The sequence below is a fragment of the Cibotium barometz genome, chromosome 14 (assembly GCF_041138505.1).
Source record: "Cibotium barometz isolate CiBa-2024 chromosome 14, ASM4113850v1, whole genome shotgun sequence".
NCBI lineage: Eukaryota > Viridiplantae > Streptophyta > Polypodiopsida > Cyatheales > Cibotiaceae > Cibotium > Cibotium barometz.
In genome coordinates this window covers 51265471-51289120 of record NC_141059.1, presented here as the reverse complement: position 1 = coordinate 51289120, position 23650 = coordinate 51265471, and the positions used below count along the sequence as shown (strand labels likewise).

Genomic DNA, 23650 nt, shown 5'->3' with positions numbered 1-23650 from the left:
AACTAGGTTGGTGCCTTGCATGTGGGATCGATGGTGGAGGTGGGTGGGAAGCGCACAGTCGTCGGATTAAGATTTTAAAAAAAGTAAACTAGGGCGTCGCCTTGCATGTGGGATCGACGGTGGAGGTGGGTGGAAAGCACACAGCCATCAGATGCAAGTTCAAAAAAAGTAAACTTGGGAAGGTGGCATCGACGGTGGACGTGGACGAGAAGGGCACAGCCATCGCTCAAACCTGGGGAGAAAGTAAACTAGGGTGCATGCTGCGTTCAACGGCCGAGGACCAGCAACCCAGAGGAGCGTTTGAGGGGGATTTCCTAGCCCACATTCACCATCGTCTGCGCCTCCCGTTTGGTCTAGAACCATTCACAAGTACCCTCTTACCACAAGTACCTTCTTCTTCTTTGTAGCCCCTTCTTGACAAGTAAGATTTCTTGTGATTTTACAAATAAATCTCTTGTTTTTGAGTTAACATTCACTGTGTGTAAAAGGTTTTGAATGTGTGTGTGTGTGTGTGTGTGTGTGTGTGTGTGTGTGTGTGAGAGAGAGAGAGAGAGAGAGAGAGAGAGAGAGAGGGAAAGAGAGAGAAACAGAGAGAGATGTATGCATCTTTGTTTTTCTTCCTTGGAAACCCTTTGCTTATTGCATGCATGCCTTATTGCCATGCAAGGGGTTCACTTATTGCCATGCTTAATGCCTTATTGCCATGCAAGTATTTTAGTAATATGTGATCATGTATGCATGACATACTTAAAGCTTTAGCCTAGTTTACTGCACAAACCTAGTTTATACCTAGTTTACTACACAGACCTAGTTTGAAAAAGGTTTTGAATGTGTGTGTGTGTGTGTGTGTGTGCGTGTGTGTGTGTGTGTGTGTGTGTGAGAGAGAGAGAGAGAGAGAGAGAGAGAGATGTTTGCATCTTTGTTTTTCTTCCTTGGAAACCCCTTGCTTATTGCATGTATGCCTTATTGCCATGCAAGGGGTTCACTTATTGCCATGCAGGTATTTTAGTAATATGTAATCGTGTATTCATGACACACTTAAAGCTTCAGCCTAGTTTACTGCACAGACCTAGTTTATCCCTAGTTTACTACACATACCTAGTTTGAAAAAGGTTTTGATTTACTACATTTTCCTATCTAGGTCCTAGTTCAACCCTTGTGCACTAGATATACATAGTTTATCCAAACCCTAGCTTACACATTGTTTACTAACGTATCCTCGGTTCATTTTACTTTAATGAAAGCAAGTCACGATATTGTAGTCCTTGTAGTCTTTCTTTTTGCTAAATGTGGCACCAATTTGTGTACGTTACTTCTTTATATTGATGGTTCTTTGGTACTCATTTCTATTAGATGGCACCTGTAAACCCTCCTTATGAGGAGATTATTCTTCCTTCTGGGAAACTTGCTCGGCAATGTCGAGTCTCAAATACATGTCCTAGATGGAACACAAATTATTGTAAGAGAGTTCACATGATTCGCCACTTGAAAGCCGACTATGGCTTAGAGGTGGATATCCCACTTCAAAAGATAGGACGCCCCTTGGGTGGTGGAATGCAAGGAGCTTCAAAGAGTGTTGCAAAGCAATCACAAACAAGGTTTCTAGATGCACAACTTAAATTTCAAATCAACATGAAAAACAATGAAAGGAAACAAAGACTTTTGGCCGAAGATGCTTGGGAAAAGAAAGCTCCATCCAACTTGTCCAGAGAGCCTATAACATGCAAAAGGAAGCATTTATCGAGGGGTTTATTGCCAAGGGCATGGAACAATACATGGCGAACAAGGAGAAACGCATTCAAGGGATTGAACGGCGCATTAACGAGGGATATTCCAAACATGTGAGATTTTCTCTTGTCCTGTTAACCTTAATTGTTGATGAATATTCTTAAGCTCTCATTTTGCATCTTGTAGCGACGCAAAAAAGAAAGTGATGATTGTGACAATGATGATGGTGAAGTGGCTTCTCAACGGATGGAAAACCTTGAAGAGGACATATTGACAAGCGACAAGGATGAAAATCGAAAAGAGTCTCTTCCTTTGGTATGCAAGAAATGAATTTTTGATATTTTTAGCTTGTTTGTTGTTTGTTTTCTTTACTTTCATAACATGCCACTCAATCCATTTTCCTCCCTCTATAAGGAAATCATTAATGAGGCGAACCATGAGCACGTGGCTCCATCTCAAGTGAAGAAGAGGCAAAAGTGTGTTGTTTTTTCTCCTTTGAAGGTAAGAGATGGATGTACTAGTTGGTTAGAGGGCTTCTGATGTACTAGTTGGTGAGAGGGCTTCTTTGTAAACATGGTACTAACCTTAAATTGTATTTGCTATGAAACTTTGTAATCTTCCAATTCAAAAGACTCGATCAAAGAAAAATGTTCAAATCCATGATAGTGAAGGCTCCTCACATGGAAACAAAAATATCGAGGAGGAAGTGTCGATGAGAAATGTGGAATTTGAGGGAAAAGCCTCCCTTACAATGGTATGAAAATACTACTCTTCAACCTTTGTACTACTTTATTTCTTGTAAGGGAAAAGCCTCCCTTACGATGGTATGGAAATACTACTCTTCAACCTTTGTACTACTTTATTTCTTGTTTTCCTTACACTAATATACATAAATATGCATTGTTTCTTGTTTCCTCACTTTAGGAGAAAATTGTCAACAAAGAGGCTCATGTAGTGCTCTCTAAAAAAAGTAAGAAACGGAAGAAGGTAAGGGGTGGAAGATGTCTCTTTGTACACAATTTAAGAGTAGGCTTTATTTTACATACCTTGGCTCCTTATGTCAAGTCTTGTTTGTTTGAACTTGAAGGGGATGGCTTGCAATGTAAATGCATCTCATGTTGATATTAGCTCTCCGAGTGAGAGTAAGCCTTCAAATGTAATAATAACAATATCCACTAGTGAGATTAAGACGCACAATGTCTTGGGCATGGTAAAAGATCTAAGTGCGGTCTATGAAAGGTATACTTTATTTAACTCTATGGCTTGAATATTGAATTATCTTAACATATGCATGGTTTCAATCTTAACATGTTTGATTTTTGGTTATGTAGACTTCAACATGGAGAAACTATTCACTTACACTCTACACGTTGGGGATTCATTGCCGAGGTGGATGTGCAACTAGCCGAGTCAATCATGCATGTGGGAGCGTCTACTCGCGTGCTTAACCTATTTGCCATGTCGGTAATTTTTTTAATTCTGAAATATAGTTTTTGGATTTGCAGCTCAAAGATGTTTAAAGCATGTTGATTTTGTAGGTGGATGGAAAAAACCCTACCTGTAGATGCTCTGGAGAAGGTTTCATTCGTGGATAGTTTGTGGTATGAATATGTGGCTTCATGGCATCCAAAGAGCAATAATTCATTGCAAAATTTCTTTGGACATATTGATATGAGCAAGCATGTGTTCTTGTTTCTACCTCTAGTACATAGGTAAAGTCAATAGTTTACTCATATTGATGCATGTGTTCTTGTTTTTGTCATTAGTAGACAAAGCACTTACAACTTCATGTTTTTCAGGCATCATTGGACTCTTTTTTGTGGTCTATAATTACCACATCATGAAGGTGAGAGGCTTGTCATCGAGAAAAAAATACTCTTGCACACCTAGACTCACTGCATGTAGGGAATTCGGGCGAGTATGTTTCCATTGTGCAACAGTAAGACAAGAGGTTTACTTTGAAGTTCATGAATCCATAATGCTTGGGTAAATGCTAACCAACATTTTACATCTATATATTATTAGAGTTCTTGAGTCAATTTCTTCAAGTTGCACACATGGACCATTACAAGAGTCTCTTGCATGCCCATCCACTGGGTTTGAGTTGAAGTGTATAGAGGTATGTGAAAGTTAATTTTGGCTTTCAATATTGTGTCCTTTATATAGCATGATATATGGCATTTTTTGGATTGGATCAATTGAGACATATGTCGATAAACATTGTAGGTGCCAAAACAACCAAACGCAATTGATTGCAGATTTTATGTAATGGCATTTATCAAGAAACTAATTGATGGGAGCCTTATAGATACACCTCCAAAGCATTGGGTATGCACATGTTTATTAAAAAGCTTCCATACGAAATCTCTTGCGATGTATGTGCTTAATGTGATTTTGGTGTTGTAAACTCTAACATTGCTTTTTTTCTTGTGTAGCTATCAAAGAAGTGGTTCGACCATGGATATGTCATGAAGTTAAAGGATGAGTTCAGTTCTTGGCTCAGCCATGTATTGGACGAGCATCTGCCCTTAGCATCGTGACCTTCTTAGTTTGCTATGTTAGTTTTTTGGGCACTAGATTTGCGAACTTAGTCAATGGAAGGCTTATGCCATTTCATGATATATGACATTGTATGTCTCCACAATAGTGAAGATAAGTCTTATTTTGGGATTTTATAGTTGGTACAAAATTACATTTCGAGATAAGTTGTACACTTCTTGAAAGGCTACACTTCCATGGAATGCTAAATCTTTTGGTTGTAAAGATTTTGTATTAGATGAGTTCAATACATGTGTCAATGCAGTAGTTATTTTTGGTTTACTCCTTGGTTATTACTTTATGCAAAACTGCACTTTTTATCGATGTGAGACTACTTGCAAACCTCATTGGCTTTATGAGTCTTCAATATCATCCATTGGCAAATTCAAAGGCAAAGTCCATTGTCGCTTACGCTATAAATATTACGTGAGACTTCCATTTGTACTTCCGCTTGTCCTAGTTTTTGCACAGTCCTAGTTTACTGCACAGTCCTAGTTTATGTGAAAACGCTTACCAATGAGAGATCATACACACATCCAATGCTACATAAATACTGAAAAACACGACAGCACTTGCCACCATTTCATAACATTAGTTTCCTCATATATATCACACCAAAGCATTTCAACCACTCTATTCCACATGATTGATATCAAGTGTACAATATCTTAAGTCTAACGCACGATGCGTATATCCTTTTGAGTCAAAGAAAAGCGTCTCTCCTCATCCTTACAATCACCATATAAACAAGACACGATCTTACATTGCAAGCTTGTACTTCCATTTGTACTTTTGCTTGTCCTAGTTTTTGCACAGTCCTAGTTTACTGTAATCTCCTAGTTTATGTGGAAACACTTACCAATGAGAGAGATCATACATACATCCAATGCTACCACAAATACTGAAAAACAGGATAGTACTTGCCACCATTTCACAACATTAGTTTCCTCATATATATCATGCCAAAGCATTTTAACCACTCTATTCCACATGATTGATATCAAGTGTATAGTATCTTAAGAAAAGCATCTCTCCTCATCCTTACAATCACCATATAAAAAAGACATGATCTTACATTGCAAGCTTGTACTTCCGCTTTTCCTAGTTTTTGCACGGTCCTAGTTTACTTCAATCTCCTAGTTTATGTGGAAAGGCTTACCAATGAGAGAGATCGTACATACATCTAATGCTACACAAATACTGAAAAACAAGACAGTACTTGCCACCATTTCACAACATTAGTTTCCTCATATAGCTTTCACCAAAACATTTCAACCATTCCATTCCACATGATATATATCAAGTGTACAATAGCATAAGTCTAACGCGCGATGCGTATATCTTTTCGAGGACTTGTCCACTTGGAAGAGTCAAAGAAAAGTGTCTCTCCTCATCCTTACAATCACCATACAAACAAGACATGATCTTACATTGCAAGCTTTGTAATCCATTGCGTAATAGCACATCCTTGTTTATGAGGATGCCTTCAACCCGATGGGAGCATGTCTTTTAGTTAAAGGCAATAAACCATGGCAAGTGTGACAAGAGAGGGTAGAAAGGGGGTCTACCATCAATGTTTTTGTGCAGCAATGTGGGCACCAAATACGTGGTCTTTTATCAAAGTGAATACGATGTCTACCACGTTGATGTTTTCTTCTCAATACACTGGTTACATGAGCTCGTTTGTTGGGGGACCACAATTCAGCTTCCTCAAATGAAGTTGGAATGGTATTGAAAGGCTCTCTTGGCCTTCCATGGCCAAGCCTAGTTGTTGTCACATGTGCTTGAATTTGACGAACACTCCCTCTTGTAGGCATGTCAATCTCCTTTGGCTTGATAAGATTTGTAAGGTACTCCTTTGAGGTTTGTAGCTGTGTCAAGCATAATTCTTTTTCTGTAGAGTCCTTTGTGTCCAATTCTTCCTCTATTTGACTTAAAATTCTTCTAAATTCTTCAATGCAGAGATGAATGTCTTCGCTTGTGTTGGCCTCTTTCATGTCCATCTGATTACAAGGGCTCGCAGAAGTCTCACAAATCTCGTGATCCATAGAAACCATTCCCAAGGTGCGTGCATTGTCAATAATGGGAAGAAAGTTGTATAACTCAAGAAAGTGATGCCTCATTATCAATCTTATGCCATATAAGTGCTTGCAGTCACTTGTCCAATTGGGGCAATCATAATAATTAGATTGCATACTCACATGATACCATTGGCTTGAAGAAGAGGTGCTTTGAATCTTGAATGACAAGGCCATTTCATTGATAACTTTCAACGATGAGGGGTCACTTTCAAATCGTTGTAATATTCTCTCCCCTGCATACAACCTTGAAGTGTGCATCTTTGACAATCCACGAATACTAAAGCGCCCAGAATCGGCTAGATCAAGAAGTACAAATGTCAAGAAGAGGATTTAAGATACTTTAAATGAATACAACAAAAATGTTAAAAGAACTAGTGATATTACCTATTTCTTGCTTTTGCTTGAAGAACTCAAGCATAGTTCCACCCATGCGCCTGCTAGTCTTAGAATCACCCACAAGGGCATGTATAAGTTCAAGCATGGACCGGTTGATTTGTGCATCCAAGAGAGTGTATTTTATGTACTGCCATAGGCGCTCCACCAAGTTAATAGTATCAACATTCCCATAAGAAAACAATCGGCCAAATTTTGGCCATCGTCTTCACCATACACAAGTAGACCCACACCAACCATTTGTTACATATCAAATGATATTGTCATGTGCATTGTAACATTGTAAGAAATGTTGATACTTCTGTTCAAATTCCATTTTTGTAACCGAGTGCATGAGATCTGACATTGATGTGTAGATCTCATCTTGTATTTCTTTGGGAACCTACATTTTTCACATTTTTGTTAGAGGTTAAATTATAACAAAAAACTCATATTAAATCAAATATCCTAAGCTACTCTCAATTACGCAGTCTTAGGTTACTGCACAATCCTAGTTTACTGCACAGTCCTAGTTTTCATGCACAGTCCTAGTTTACTATCCAGTCCTAGTTTACTGCATACCCACAGTCCATAGCCTTGAAATATTGCAATCTCTTACTTGTGGTAACAAATTCTCAACCCAAGCTTTCTTAGCATGGAACCAACACAGGATGACATGGCATGCAGCTTGTTGGCGAGTTTCTTGCTCTTATTGAACCCAACAATGGGGATCTTCGTCAACCACCTTAAGCAATGGCTCTAGTTCTTGTGGACACTTGTCAATGACTAGAGCTATAGGACGAATATCTCCCATTCTTGAAAAAACCATTTTCATAGTAATCTCCAAGGCAATGCTCTCTTGATGAGAGCCTGGGTCATTAGTGCACATCATACACCACACTGGAATGCCAACTCCAAGTTGGTTTGGTAGTACAGCTGCATATAATGGTAGGCTAAATTTATTTGTCTTGAAAGCACTATCCATAGCCCATGAGTTATGCAAGGAGAATCAAAGTGCCATTTGTAACATTCACGTATCTTGAAAAATAAGAATGAATGGTTTTCCTTTGTCTTCCTTTGCTTGAGGATTGTAGGGATGGCAATATAGCACCTATATCCACAAAACATGCAATTAAGAATGTATGGTAAGAAATAACGGAACTCCAATGATGTCAAGCAAAACCACCAAACTTACCTTGTTTTGTGTTTTTAGTTTCAAGCATTCCATGTACATCAATGCTCAATCATCTTCTGTAGCTTTGTCTGCAACAACATGAATGTCAAGAATATCTATCCACATAGAAAAGAAACCAAGAATGTCAATGAGTATTAGAATGCTACCTTGATTGCGTACTTGGTATGACAACATGGAGACCTCTTTTGGAATCATGAAAAACCTAAAGATTGTGCGATCTAGGTCTGAAGATTTCTCCATATGCAATCTCTCTTTTGAGAGTGGCATCCTTGCTACATGGCGAGAGCTACCAATGTCAAACAAATCCTCTATACAACGCTCAATGACAATAGGATGGACTGGCAAATGATATAGATCATTTCGAGTGCCAGGAACATGTCCCTTATGGTATTCAAATACTCCACTTGTACCTTAAATGGACAATGACACTTCTTTAAGGTCCTCAATCTCCTTAGTGTCCCCTTTTGACTAGGTTTTCCACCTCTATGGCAAAAGTAATCAACAACCCTCTTTGATGGCCCTTGGTTTTTTGTTGAGCAAACTTTCACAAGCCTCACTTTGTGCTCTATCATTATCTCTATCATTTGCCTCTCCACATTAGAGCTATCAATATGCAAAATGGTCGTGGGTTCTCTTTTTGGGTTCTTGTGAAGCCAACGTAGAATAGAATCTCTATCAACTCCTTTTACCATGTTTTTGCAAGCACAAGAATTAATGAAGTCCTTTACATAAGAAATAGGGATTCCATGTTGACGAATGTCAACACACCATGTTTCTTTAATGGTTTCAAGGGTTTCCTTTATCCCTCTATGATCTCCACACTCCAATATATTATGACATGTTATGACAATATTTTCCCATTCGTCTATGCATGATATCCTTAAGTTTGGAAATGACTTTAAGCAAAGCACAAGGGAGCCATCTTGATTTTGATCCAAGCAAAGGTTTTCCTTCATTCGCCTCCATTTCTTCAGATCAAGGATTCCTCTAGAATTGAAAGTCTTAAGACTCTCAATGGTCATCGACAAATCCCCTTGAATAACACTGACCATCACATCATAACTTCTCCTATCAAAGGAGAAATATATAGGCGATAGATAAAGCAGTGGATTAAGTCTCTTTGGCACTTTCTTCAATTTCTTTGCTTTCAACTCTTTGTGCAAAGAAACCATCCTCTTCTTGACTCTCACTAGATTCTTGGCTACTTGTATCAGGCACCAAGTATTCTTCGATCGTAGTTTGCTTACTTGGGCCATCTTCAATCCTAGGATCTTCAATCCACAAGCTCATCCTACACACACATGGACATATTTAGAAAGTTATTATGTTTTAAAAAGGGAAAAAAATTTCTTAATATAATGCTATTCATTTATCCCTTTGACCGTTGTAGTTCGCTCACAGTCCTAGTTTACTACACAATCCTACTTTCCCTAGTTTTTTTAGATTACTGCACAGACCTTGTTTTTTGATTTTCCTACCACATATCAAATAGACTGTGTGATTTAGAGACAAGGGAGAGAGATAGCAAATTACCTTTAATGTTTAGTCAATAGCAAGCTTCTTTGAGTAAAAGAGGTGGTGGAAGCAACATATGACAAGGTGGAAGCGGGCATTTTTGAATAATAATGAAAATCTTGCATATTTCTTACGTGTCCTAGTTTACTTTTTTTCCTAGTTTACCTTGGGAAGACGTTCAAACCTTATTAATTGACCACTACATGCAACCAATAGATTTCTTAAGAAGAAAATGTTGAAAAATGATTAAGATTCAAAAATCTTTAAACCCAATGCAAATGATTACCCAACCTCCCGAATCTATGATCCGAGTCCTTTTCCCAGCCGCCACCCTCATCCCTAGTTTACTTTTTATCCCTAGTTTAGTTTTTATCCCTAGTTTACTTTTGGGGGGTTTTGGGAGATTTGCATGTGCGTTGCAAATATGGCAGTCTTTTCCACGAGCCCATCAATATATTTAGTGGTTAGAAGAGGCTAACAATGCCCATAGCTCATTCAAATTCTCCTCAAGGCTTAGCACATGCACGAGCAAAACTAAGAAGAAGCAACAAAGCACTTCGTCTCCTCACCCTTATTGAGCGTTGTGTAATAAACTCACGGCTATTCCATCATGAAGCACATTCCCCCTCAAGAAACATGTTTAACAATACCAAGGTGCATCCTAGAATGTAATTCAACTAGTCATAACAAAATAAATAGCTTTGTTTTTATATTGAAACCCTTTAAGTTGATTAACAAAAGGGTTAGACTTTTCAAAGCAGTCTTTCTTGTTTTCTCTCTCTCTCTCTCTCTCTCTCTCTCTCTCTCTCTCTCGTGTGTTTAACATGTTAATATTGAAAGAGACTACCTTGAGGCTATGAGCAGTATGAAGCTCCCTCTTACTTAAGAAGAATATTCTCTTCTTTCCCATTAGATAGAATGATAGCATAGTAGCCAAGATGAACTTTCTGCCTTAGGCAAAAACTTACTCTAAGAATAATATTGAAATAATTACATGGTGAAAATTCATAACACCTTCAAAATAATTGTCACAAATATGTATTGCTAGTCTAAAACCTCAATTTTCTTATTCGCATAATTGTCAAACACCTTAAAAATAATTGTCAAACACTTTTTTGCATTTTGTACAACCTATGAAAGATGTGGGACTTCTTTGCTTTATGATCATAGCTTTGAAACCAATAAGTTAATATTGCTTTGAAAGAGACTACCCTAAGGCTATGAGTAGTGTGAAGCTCCCTCTCACTCTAAGAAGAATATTGAAATAATAACATGGTGAAACATGTCGAACGCCTTTAAAATAATTGGCACAAGTATGTACATCCACTCTAAAATCTCAATTCTCATTCTAAATAAATAAATTTATCTAAAAATTCCTCTTTAAATTTAAATGAATTATCCAATAATTCCAATGTGATAGGAATTTCTCTTTTCCCATCCAATTGATGGAATTCTAAATGTAATAGGAATTCTTTTATCATTTAAACTTATCTATGTAAAAAGATAAATTGAACTAAATTTTCTCTTGAAAATTAAATAAAAATCTTCATTAATTCCTTTGCACTAGGAATTATACTTTCCTTATTTAAATATTTGAATTTCAATATGGTGGGAAATTCCTCTTTCATCATAAAAATTTATCTATACAAAAAGATAAATTTAACTAAAATATACATTCATAAAATATACATTATATTAGTATTCCAAAAAAAAATTATTCATTGGAATACATGGATTTCCATTGTCATGGGGATTACTCTTTTAACATAAAAATAAATTACTAAAATTTCTCTTTTTCTTAATTTATTAATTAAGCATAAACATAAAAATTAATTTCTCCATGATTTCAATGAGAATCATTCAATTAATCTAGGATGATAATTCCTAGAATATGGTAGGAAGTCTTTTTTTCATATTATGAATGAAAATGTTTTATGTGTTTATTTTACAGAAATTTTACCATAGCTCTGCCGCTATTACTGATAATTCTCAATTTAATTGAAAGAATGAAGTTTAATATTATTGATATGATTAGAATGACCACTAATTGGATCATTATCCAATTATGGATTGATTCATAATTTCTCTATGAAATAAATATCATAAAAGTATTAAAAAGCCATTATTTTGGCCTCCAATTAGACAAGCATAGAAATTACTTTTGGATTAGAGAAATGCTTCATGAGAAGCTTCATTTGGATTGAGAATAGGTCATAGGAATGACCATTCTTTAGGGGAGAGAGAGAAATGCTTAAAAACCATTATAAACTAAGCATACATGGAAATTTATATGTTTCTTTATTACAATACATCAAAGAACTTCAATAGTATTCAAAAGCCATTCAAATTAAGCTTCTCAAGCTTGAGAGGGGTTGAGAAGAGAAGCATTTGGAGTTTTAATAAGAAAAAGACGATAATCCACACTTTACCTTCTAATTTACTTGATTCTTTGATCACAGTAGAGGCCCCCAACAAATCAATTGGTTTGGTATGTTGTAGGAGTCACCAAGGAAGAAGAGAGAGAGAAGCTTCAATCTCTTCAATTTTGTAGAGGTTTCTAGAGGATAATAGAAAATATCATTATTTCAGCATAATACTGGCATAGTATAGTTCTCATATTTTTTTACGAAGGGCTAAGGATCTATTTATATGTGAGGGAGGCCTCTAACCAAGTCCAACTAATTTCTTTGAATTTTTGTTTCAGGGGAACCCATTTTAGACACTAGGAGGATTTTTATATCCAAAAATATCTCAATTTTGGACTATCTCCCTCTAGACATTTTCTCTCTCTAGGTCAAAATAGGGTAAAATTGAATCTTTCTTTTATTTCAGAGAGGGGAATAATTATAAGATCAGAAAGGGAGGTTCTTACACCTATACACCTCAAAAGCTGGGGGAAGGAATCTTATATTATTGGAGGCAAAAGGTTGGAAGAACTTCCACGTGTCTAGAATCTTTTGAAGAACGAGGGAGCTTTGGCGGGACCTTCACAACAAAGGCCTTGGCGAAATCCTTCGTCATCCTCAATGCTTCTGCCATTGAAACTTACTTGGCATTCTTTACTAGATTATCCAAGGGTTCGTTCATTCCCCGAATGAACCTGGCCACCATTAGATGTTCTTCATCCAGCAGTGGCGAGTATTTGAGGAGAAGAATGAATGCTTGGTGATACTCTTCAATAGTTCTGCTCCCCGAATGAACCTGGCCACCATCAGATGTTCTTCATCCAGCAGTGGGTGGCGAGTATTTGAGGAGGAGAGTGAATGCTTGGTGATACTCTTCAATAGTTCTGCTCCCCTGAGTCAACTCCAAGAATTCATTAATCCTGGTTTCCAAAAGGCCAGGAGGATAGAATCTCTTCCTTAGATAAGCCTTGAGATCAATCCATGTCTGGGTGTTTCGATCTAGATGGTTGGTCTCGCAAGGGTTTCTCCATGCCACCCTGGCTGTTTCTACTATCTTCAGCCTTGCAAGAGCCATTTTTCTCCTCTCGTTGTATCTGGTGACATCGAAGTATTCTTCCATCGCTTCGATCCACTTCTCCATAGCCTCGCCCAAGTTTTCCCCTTCATCCTTGAAGGGACCTGGCTGAGTTCTGTGAAGGGCTTTGAGAACATCAGGGTCAAGCTCTTAAATTGCTTAAATAAGATAATCGATCTTTTTAGAGATCTACGACATATGTTCGAGGGATAGATCTTATTTCTTCAACTCGTCATCATCTAATAGACAAATTACTTATATAACTAGAAATTTTCCATATAAAGGTTGCAATAAGTACATAGAGCATCCAAGCTCCAAAAAGTCAAAACCTCCACGAAAAATGCATCAAATGGCGATACTGGGCTACAGACATGCCGTGGTACAAGTGTTCCCTTACTGCTAAGGGTGCTACAATCTTTCCTTTCGGAACAAAATAGCTAAGAAGTCTATAAATATGGCAAGATAGTCTAAAATATGGAGGTGTGGGGCGATATAGGATCGCACCATGAACCACCTTTAGCTTCAACAGTATCATAGTCAAAGAGATATTCTCCCTCAGCATCAAGCATTGGCTGTGCAGCAAGAGACATGGACATACTGCCCTAAATACCACATGCTGACACCTTTGTGCTGGGTCTGGAAAATACAATTCCTCAAAATGATTTGCAAGCCTTGCTCTGCTCCTTCGAGACATGCGAAGGAAAGGATATGCTCAAAGGCGAAAGCAGTCATATCCTGAGATGGAGTGAGATCAGGAATGACAAATAAGCATGGGACTTCCATCAATAAAATTTGATTCATCGATTAAAAGTCTTCATTAATGAAGCTTAAGGAATGAAAAAACAATATGTAAACGTTCTTTCTAAATTTTTATTTAAATTTCTGATAAAATTCATTTTTCCCTCTTAAGCTTTCAACAAAGCTCTGATACCAGCTATGAGATCCCCCCCTGCCCTCTCTGCGATGCCCCCCCCCCCTCTGGGGTAGCTAGCAGCAGAAGTAGCAGCATCGGCCTCTCATGCAGGGCAGGAAAATTCCCACTTGGGGCCTCGCCCCCCATGGATGTCCCGACGAGAGACTAGCCTGGCGGCTCCTCCGAAACCAAACCCGAAAAAACTTCCCTTGCCCGGAGGCATGGGCGATTCCACCAGGAAAATCATCTAACAGAAGAATTAGTCTAATGAGTCAAGGCCCTAACTAACTTTTCTAATCTAACCAAACCAGTAGGTCACATAGCCAGATCAAAGGAAGGGACGTGCACTTGGTTCATAGAATCACCGCTTTTTTTCCCTTAAACAAGGCACAGCCACTGAATTCTTTCCCACAGAACAAGGGTCTTCCTGGGAGACTTAATCCAGCTAACGTAACTTAATCGTAACTAATTGTGTCACAGGAATCCATCGATCTAGCCTTAATCCCCAACCATTGTATTGTGGGATCCCTTTATATAAAATTTGATTTGAGTTTTGTCCCGAGTATCAGGGAAAAGAGTTCCCAAGCCCCCTAGCCGGCACTCATGCAAATATAATTTAGATACACCACTTACGCACACACCAATATGAAATTGCCATTAACAGATTCAGCTCTCTTTAAAGCAATCTTTTAATGAAACCATAGTATTACTGATCATAATCCTCCAAAATATCTGGCTCATTGTTTTACAAAAATATCATCCGGACTCTCCGTTGAAGAGGACCAGCTAGTCAACAAACGAGATCCAATATCAAATTCCAGTTCACAATATTAATTCCTTTCTAGTCCATCCATATCTTCCTTGACATACACATGGGTGTCCTAGCAACCTCGAGCCCATGCATCACCTGGTCAGACCCTCTAGGATGCTACTTAGGTGTCCTAGCACTTCACTCAGGGACCGCTTCGTCGATCCTCGCCCATCGTACCGGAAGCGCACCATTTTAACCATCTCGAGGCTGGTCAAGACCTTGGCAAGCTTTGCCCCGCAAAGCGATGTCCTTCGATGACTCCCTGCCAGCTGTTGCAAAACGAATCTCTCCTTAATTAAACATAAGCCAAATGCTTCCTCCAGCATTCTGGCGTAAAACATTCCTTTTCAAAACAGAGTTTCTATGCAAGTAAGAAGTTTCCCATTTGGAGTTTGATTCCATAAAAAAATCTTTTTTCTTGAAAACCTGACTTTCTTAATGAAAATCATGAATCTCTTATATCAGAGTAATCCACCCATCAATTTTAGTGAATTTCCAACTCATTTCTTGATGATATCGATCTAGGAGTACTCCCCTAAATCAGCCGTCTTGCGGTAGTCTATTCTTCGTATTAAAGATTCGGAATTGGTCACAAGATTTGCTTGATTCAGATTTGAGATATGGGCGAATAATTTACTAGCCCGCCATTCTCGTGGTTGTGGTCTAACCAAAATTTATTCATTTTACTTCTAACTTTGACTCCTAAGGATTTTCTTCAGATAAATTAATTGATAAATTAACGGTGACCTCCAACCATAAGGGAAATCCAATTTTATAAAAAAATCATTCTAGTTGACCAGGTTGGAGGAGAGAGAAGCTCCAAAGCTCTCAAGAGAAGAGGCAAATTAGAGGGATAATAGAAAGAAGCTAATTTAGAGATAATATTGGCATGGTAATGCTCCAATATGAAAATACAAAGGAATGAGGGTCTATTTATAGGTAAGGGAGGCCACTAACCAAGCCCAACTGGGTTCTAGAGTCTTCCAGCTTTAGTTTGACCCAATTCGGATAGGATTTGGACAGTTTGGCTCCCTTTTTGATCCAGTTTGCACCAGGAGAGATGAGAGATGAAATATCTTCATTATTTTGAATTAAAAAAGCCAAACAATGATGAAGAAAGAGGTGCCTACCTCAAGTGGGTTTCCCACCTTACTGAGGTGTCAAATTGCATTATTTCACCTAAATATCTCATTTTTTAACTAATATACCTTAATTTTTAACTAATAAACCCTATACTTAGTCTCAACTCTTCATCTCATGTGAGCATTTACTCATTTTTGGGTATTTTCTTTTATTCTTTGTATTTATCTCATCCCAACACTTGGATTAATCTTATTGGTCCTCTGGAACCTTATTTGGACCTTAATCCAAAAATTTCTGAAAATGTGGACCCTTAGGCTAAGGCGTTTAATACACATATTTAATTAATTCTTAATGCATATTGGAAAATTTATTTTGAACTTCTGTTTCAAGGGAATTCATCTTAGAGGTTAGGGAAATTTTTACATCCAAAAATATCCCATTCTGACTTATCTCTCTCTAGAATATTTCCTCTCTCTAGGCCAAAACAAGGGAAAATAATATTTTTCTTGCATTCTGAAATAGGGAATGATTACAAGGGATTGAGGTAAAAGCTTATACACCATTCAGGGCTGAGGAGGAATCTTACAGCTCAGGACTGTTTCATGTCATGAAACACTTCAACCCAGTTCACATCGTGAACCGACTTATGCCAATTCACGCCGTGAAATGATCCAAAAACCTCCACGAATCGCAAGCAAACATGTGGCATACCCAATTAAGATGGCTGCCAAGGCCGATGGCTAGATCATAAATACATCTTTTTTTCCTTTTTTGTACATTTTCATCCACCTGCTTCCATCACTTCTTCTTGGCATCATCGACTTCATCACCTTCTGGAGTGCATTAGTTGTCAATGTTCATCCTCATTTGATTGCTTATGATCATCAATTCTCAAGTAGGAGCTCCTCACACACTTTTAATTGTTTCATTTGATTGCATAAAAGCATTGTTTACGCTCTTAGGTGACACATTCAATGAATTTCTGCATTTTACAACTCTTAATCGATTGTATCTATCCTTTCCCTTCTTGTTTTTATCATCCCTCCACTTTAGAAGATGACACCTCCCACCAAATCCATTCACATGACATAAGGAAATTAACCCCTAAAATAGCAATCTTCTATTTCACGGAGTCCACCTAAACCCTCGGTTTAGATAACAATGCACCAATCACTTAAAGTCATTTGCTCATACCAAGTGCTAACCACTAACACTCATTCCACACTGATAATCGTGACACCACAATTTGCTATTTCACAAAATAACTTACTACTACTACTTCAAAGGTTAAGCCTTTCACGGGTTATGCCTTTCACGGGTTTACACCTCACATAATAACACTTCACGCTTTAACCCATCACGAGTTAAGCTTTCACAAACTAATAGTTCACGGGGTAAAGATTTCACACGTTAACCCCCCACGTCTTTACACTTCACGAGTTAAGCTTTCACAAACTAATAGTTCATGGGGTAAAGATTTCACACGTTAACCCCTCACGTCTTTACACTTCACGTGTTAATAGTTTACACTTTAACCATTCACATGCTAACCCTTCATGGGTTAACACCTCACGGATTAACTTTCACGCACAGCTACTTCATGCTTGGCCATTTCATGGCCTGCTACTTCATGAATTAAGACTAATTCCCGACAAACACTAATACACACCCTTTACTGATTCATTGCTCATCCCACTAACACTCTTCCCATCAAACATCATTGTACACACACACACACACACACACACACACACACACACACACACACACACACACACACACACACAAAAACACACACCCAAAAAAAAGGACGGACCATGAGCTCCTACCAGTCACAATGACTAATGTTATTTTTAATTGTTACAGATGGCCTCCTCAGCTACTTCCAAACCAGAGGTTAAAAGGGGAACACAATTGTAACTCAGGTCACCCAAACAGAAAAGAGGAAAAGAGCACCTGCAGCACCAAACTCACTTACCTTGGGCCGTATGCACAGAAATTACAAGGTATCGTGATCCACAAAGACATTCAGACAGCTCATGGGAAGATTATGTTCTAGTATCACATCCCAAAGGGTTTGAATATCTTAGAAGATACTAATGTCAAGAACAAGCTGGAGAATGTAAGACTTGGCAGAATGGTAGAGGTCCTTCCCCACACCATCAACCCACAATTATGTGCGGAATTTCTGAAGTCTTATGATAGAAATAGCAAGCGAGGTATAGTCACAAAGTCGGATGGCTCCACTGAGCAGAGGAAATGATATGGGAAGTTTTGCAGTTGCTCCCCCCTATCGGCACGTCCATACAATCGATCAAATTCCCATGGAGGACATGCTGAAGAGGGTTTCCTTTAGCTTGAATGGGGTGGAGTACAAGAACATAAAGGATGAAGCAGGTGAGAAGGCTTGCAGAGCAATGTCAATGCTCATGGAGTGCTCATGCAAGTAAAGCCAGTGGATAGATATAACAAGGTCCCTCTCAATCACATAGCAAAGGTCCACGAGGAGAAAGAGGAGTACTGGGCTTGGTATATACACCGAGAAATGGAGAATTACCTCGTCACACCAATCTAAGGTGTGTAATCCTTATCTCCTAACCAAAGTACTCACCCATGCAGCTAATCTTCCCATTCATCAAGGCACTTAGGAGGCAGAGGTACCTCAGGCTAAGGGATCCATGGAGCCATCTACCCTCATTCCAAAAGAGCTACAACAGGGACAAGCGGTCCTAAAGGAGACTAAGGAGCTACTTCAAGAGATGAAGGGTAGTAAGAAGTCAAAGAAAAGTAAAAAGATGCAGGGTAGCCTCCAACAGGTTGAATCAGAGACGCATCTTCTGGAAGAAGAGGTAGACTAGGACATTGCATCCTTTCAACATGTTCTAGAACAACAGGAAGCAAAAGGAAGGGAACATATAAGCTTGATAGCAAGTCTCATTCTAGAGTGAGCACTACACACACCACCTTCAAGCCCTGCCCAATTCGTCTTCAAAAACCTCTCCCCACTCTGCAATTCAATAATTTCAGATCAGCCTATCTTAGCGGAGATTGGTGCAACATAGGCTTCAGCGAAACAATGATTGCTATGAATAGATGTGGGTAAGCGGAATGAAGAGGCCACCTCAGCACAACCAAAGGCAACTCAAGAATCTCAAGACATTGAGAAGAGAAAGAGAGCCGATGAGACTCTAAGTTCCAACAAGAGCAGGCGACTGGACACTGAGGACACAATAGGAGAAGGATCCTTATTACACAATCTCGATGCTGATCACTTCTTCCTAGAACAGACCATGGAAGGTCTCGGCATGCTGTTGCTACACCAAACAAAAGGCTTAGCCTCCACAAGTGTAGATATTTGGTCCCAAGAGCAAAGGGTATGGAGATGTCATTTCCTTAACTGCTCACATGCGACATGATAGGAATGCGAAGGCGACTAGACACTCCAAGTTCTAGCAAACGAAGGTGACTGGACACTAAGGACACAATAGGAGAATGATCCTTCTTGCACAATGTTGACGTTGATTGCTTCCTAGAAGAAACCATGGAAGGCCTTGACATGCAGACTACACCAAATAGAAGGCTCAGCCTCCACAAGTGCAGATATTTAGTCCCAAGAGCAAAGGGTATGGAGACGTCATTTGCTTATGCTAGATGACAAGAATGTTGAACTCTGGAAACACAAGTCCAGGATTCCACTAACCAGCCAGGTGAAGGCTCTTAAGGAGAAAATAGCCGCAACGAATGCCACACATAAAGAAGTGATCCTAAAGAGTTTAAAGGTAGCCAAAGAATAGGAGGTAAGGCTCCAAACCTTGGAGGGCAATAATAGGCTAATTAGCAAGACTATAGTCCGCACCACCAAAGAAAATGAGGAGCTCAAGGCCAAATTAGAGCAAGCCAAGGCACAACTTCACATACCAAGGAGAAAGAAGAGCAACATTAGTAGCTAAAGGAAGCCCATGCCACATTCCAAGCCAAGGAAGAAGGATATACAGGAAGGGCATTTCAACACACTTAATGAAGCCATTGCTAAAGCAAAACAAAAAGTGGTAAGCCTCCAAACACAAAGAAAACAAATGAACAAAGCACATGCTGAGAAACTAAAAGCCCTCAATGAGGTGATCACTACAAAGTCAATGGAGATAGACCAGATAGACCAGATAGACCAGATGCTGGTTAGCTACTATCAATAGGTGCTTGAGCATGTACACTAGCAACAATTAACAATAGATGCTTGAGCATGTACACTAGCAACAATTAACTAGCAAACAAAGCTTGGTGGAGAGAAGCGACTAAAGCAGATTGAAGAGGCTAATTTTCAAGCCACCACTTCCAGGGTTACACAACGGAGGAAGCTACAAGAAGACATGAAGAGCTGGCCGCTGCTTAAGATGCGTAGAATGTAACCATCTCCACCTTACTTACCACCAAAGATTCTAGGATTCAGGAACTAAAACGCTATCTTTCCCTCCAACAAAGATCGCAAAGAACTGATCACCCAGATGAATTACTCTAACTCATCAAACACACCTCTGTAGGTTTGTTGCTAGTAACTCCTCGGGTCCCTCCTCGGACTCTAACATTGTTTTTGTCTACACTAACCCTCTCTCTTCTTCAATACAAAATTAACCTAGCCGAAGACCTTAGTTTAGGAGACCTAACCCTAATTCATCAAAACACAGAAAGGGATGCAGACCCAACCATAATAATGGGAATCATATGGGGGGATATAATTCTAACTAACACATCTAATATTTTCTTTTTCTCCTTACATCCCATAGTGCTTAACCTTCGTAGTTGGTGTCAGGTGCTGCACCAATCAAACATCTTGGGTGACAGTGTTGATAAACTCGACCTATTTCTACCAGATGATATCCCAATGACATCGGCCATGCACGTAGCTACCAATGGGTTATTAGCCATGGCAGGGCTAAAGTTTATAATGCCCACCACCATCAGCATCTAAACCTCTTAGAATCCACACTATATCATCCTTTTGGTAATATAAAACTTTATTGAAATATCCATAAGCATTTGGAGGCTATGCTTAACATGGTTTATAATTTTGATAAGGACCATATAAAATATCCTAATATAACCACAACTGATATACTTGACCTCCAAGAATTTATTAAAACTAACAAGCCTAGCCTACCGCCCCCATGTTCCAGAGAGGGTCAAGAAGAACAACCTGGAACCTCCACTTCTTTTACTTATCCAGTGTTCTCTTCCATCGCTAGTAGTAAGTTATTGAATCCCTTTCCTACTGTATCTCCTACTAAAAAAATTGAGGCCGATTGTATCTTCTCTCACTTCTCTTCTATCACCGCGTTGATTTTCCCACTAACACTCTCGCCCCCGAGGAGATACCAGCACCAACTCTATCTCCACCAAGGCCGATTGATGAGGTACGTGACCATCACCCTCAGGATGATATCCAAGATTTTACTGATGTGAATGTTCTTGAGTTGTTTTCAGCCTCCTGCAGAGTATGAGGGCTTCATACAAGCAGGAAACCCCCTCGAAGCCTAAGCTCATGTTCAAGGTGCTCATGCAAATCACACCATTTGAACCTACCAAAAGGATCCTTTCAGATGCATACTCTAACATGAAGTCACGGAGGCAGCCTTATGTACAATACCCTCTCCAATCCCCAATGCCAGAATTAGAAGAGCTATTACCAATGGGAGGAGAGGGGACCTTGTGGGAGAATGTGGCTCGTCACACCAAGCTGGCTAATCTGCGATCTACTAGAGATCTGAATTATCACATTCATGATCAGCTATTATTTTCGAAAGATGGCACAAACAACACCCAATGCATACAAGGGGAGGCTATATGGCAATCCAAACAAATGATACCAACCCTCGCCTCGCAGATTTTGGTATACAATCCAAACAAATGATACCAACCCTCGCCTCGCAGATTTTGGTATGCAACCAGATTGGCACAAGGAGTATCTGATAGCCCCAGAATACAGTTTACAATACCAGTGCTCCCCGCCAACACAACGAGTGGATCCATTATTCATGCCAACCAAAAAATGACTCACTTCACTCCATTTCCATGAAGCAAAGCAAGAGGACTCTCATGTCTGTTACAACTTCCCTCACTTCTCGCCATCCACATTCTAGGATATAACAAGTTGACGACAGTAATTGCTCACATGGATACGAGCATGACAGAGAATTCTAGATCTAGATATAGTAGCTACCATAAGATTCATGAAGTTGATCGTAATTCTTATCGATCAACCCAAAAGAAAGGTATGATGGATTTGAGGCAGAGTAGTTTTGCTTCAACATGAACAGAGGCCCAATTGAAAGAGGCATGATGCTTCATTATCATCGCCTCGGGTGTCTTCCGGGTTACACACATGTCACACTCGAAGACATGGTCGACACTAGATTCTGGACATCTCACTCAACATTCCAAAGAACCCTTAAAAAGCTTCAATCCTGCTAAAACTTCTACAAACATGAGTTCGGTGACCAGCTCTTCGACCTAGGCAAAGGTTCTGAGGATAGAACCTACATCAAGTAGGGGGGATGTTAATCCCAAATACATGTGGCATGCCACATGTATTGCCGATGTGTAGCAATACACATGGTGGCAGTGCCATGTGTATTGCCCAAGTTTGGGCATTACAATGGTGTAGCAACACACATGGAAATGCCACATGTAATCCCCAAACTCGCGCAATACACACACTGCCTGCCATCATGGTAGGTGTCGTTTAATGCCTCACTCTCTCGATCACCTTCCTAACAAAAAGACTACCCCCTAACGACTGTCTCCCTTACTCGCTCTCTCTCCTTCAAATGCCCTCTCTCCCTCACTTACTCTCTCTCCCTCAAACGCCCCCTAACAAATGCCCCCTTTCAAACCCACCTCTCACCCTCTCAAAGGATATGCTCACCTCCCCCCTCGACTCTCTCCCTCACTCACTCTCTCCCCCTCAAACGCCCTCTCCCCCTTACTTGCTCTCTCTCTCGTGCTCTCTCTCCCTCAAACCCTCAAACCGCCCTCTCCCCCTCACTTGCTCTCTCTCTCTCTCGCGCTCTCTCTCCCTCAGACAGCCCCCTGACAAATTTCCCCTATCAAACCCACCTCTCCCCTCTCACCCTCTCAGAGGCTATTCTCACCCCCCTTCTAATCGCCCCCCTCTCACCAACTCAAACCATCCTCTCCCTTGTAAGATTCCTCCCTCCAGATTTTGAGGTGTAAAGGTGTAAGAACCTCCCCTTCTATTCTTGTAACTATTCTCCTCTCTGAAATAGAAGAAAGATCTTGTTTTACCCTGTTTTGGCCTAGAGAGAGATAATCCAAAATTAAGATATCTTTAGATATAAAAATCCTCCTAGTGTCTAAAATGGATTCCCCTGAAACACAAATTCAAAATGAACTTTCCAATGTGCATTTGGAATTAATTGAAAATGTGTATAAGGGACCTTAGCCTAAGGGTCTACATTTTCAAAAAAATTTAGATTATGGTCCAATTAAGGTTCCAATGGACCAATTAGATTAATCCAAGTGTGGGGATGAGATAAATCCAAAAGAATAAAAGAAAATACCCAAAAATGAGTAAATGCTCACATAAGATGAAGAGTGGACTGAGTACAAGGTTTATTAGTTTAAAAACTATGAGATATTACTAAAAAAATGAGATATTTTAGAATAATGATGCATTTTTGACACCTTGGTAAGGAGAGGGGGACTTTTGGGGTAGGTGCCTATTTCACACATGTGGAAGGGTTTTTAATTCAAAAAAATTATGATTTTTTTATATCTCCTCTCTCCTGGATCAAACCACATCAAAAAGGGAGCCAAACTGATCCAAATCTTGTCCAAATTGAGTCAAACTGAATGTGAAAAATTCTAGAACCCAGTTGGACTTGGTTAGTGGTCTCCCTCACCTATAAATAGACCCTTAG

General features: G+C 39.3%; 1 protein-coding gene across 1 annotated transcript; it reads left to right on the top strand.

Annotated features, from left to right (window-relative positions):
- The first annotated feature begins 1721 nt into the window (after positions 1-1721).
- Positions 1722-3323, top strand: LOC147632156 (uncharacterized). Its single transcript, XM_086808010.1, has 7 exons — positions 1722-1841; positions 1915-2043; positions 2360-2482; positions 2653-2715; positions 2816-2967; positions 3060-3192; positions 3267-3323. Exons 1-7 carry the CDS (start codon positions 1722-1724, stop codon positions 3321-3323), a joined length of 777 nt encoding a protein of 258 aa, XP_086664136.1.
- Positions 3324-23650: the final 20327 nt, after the last annotated feature.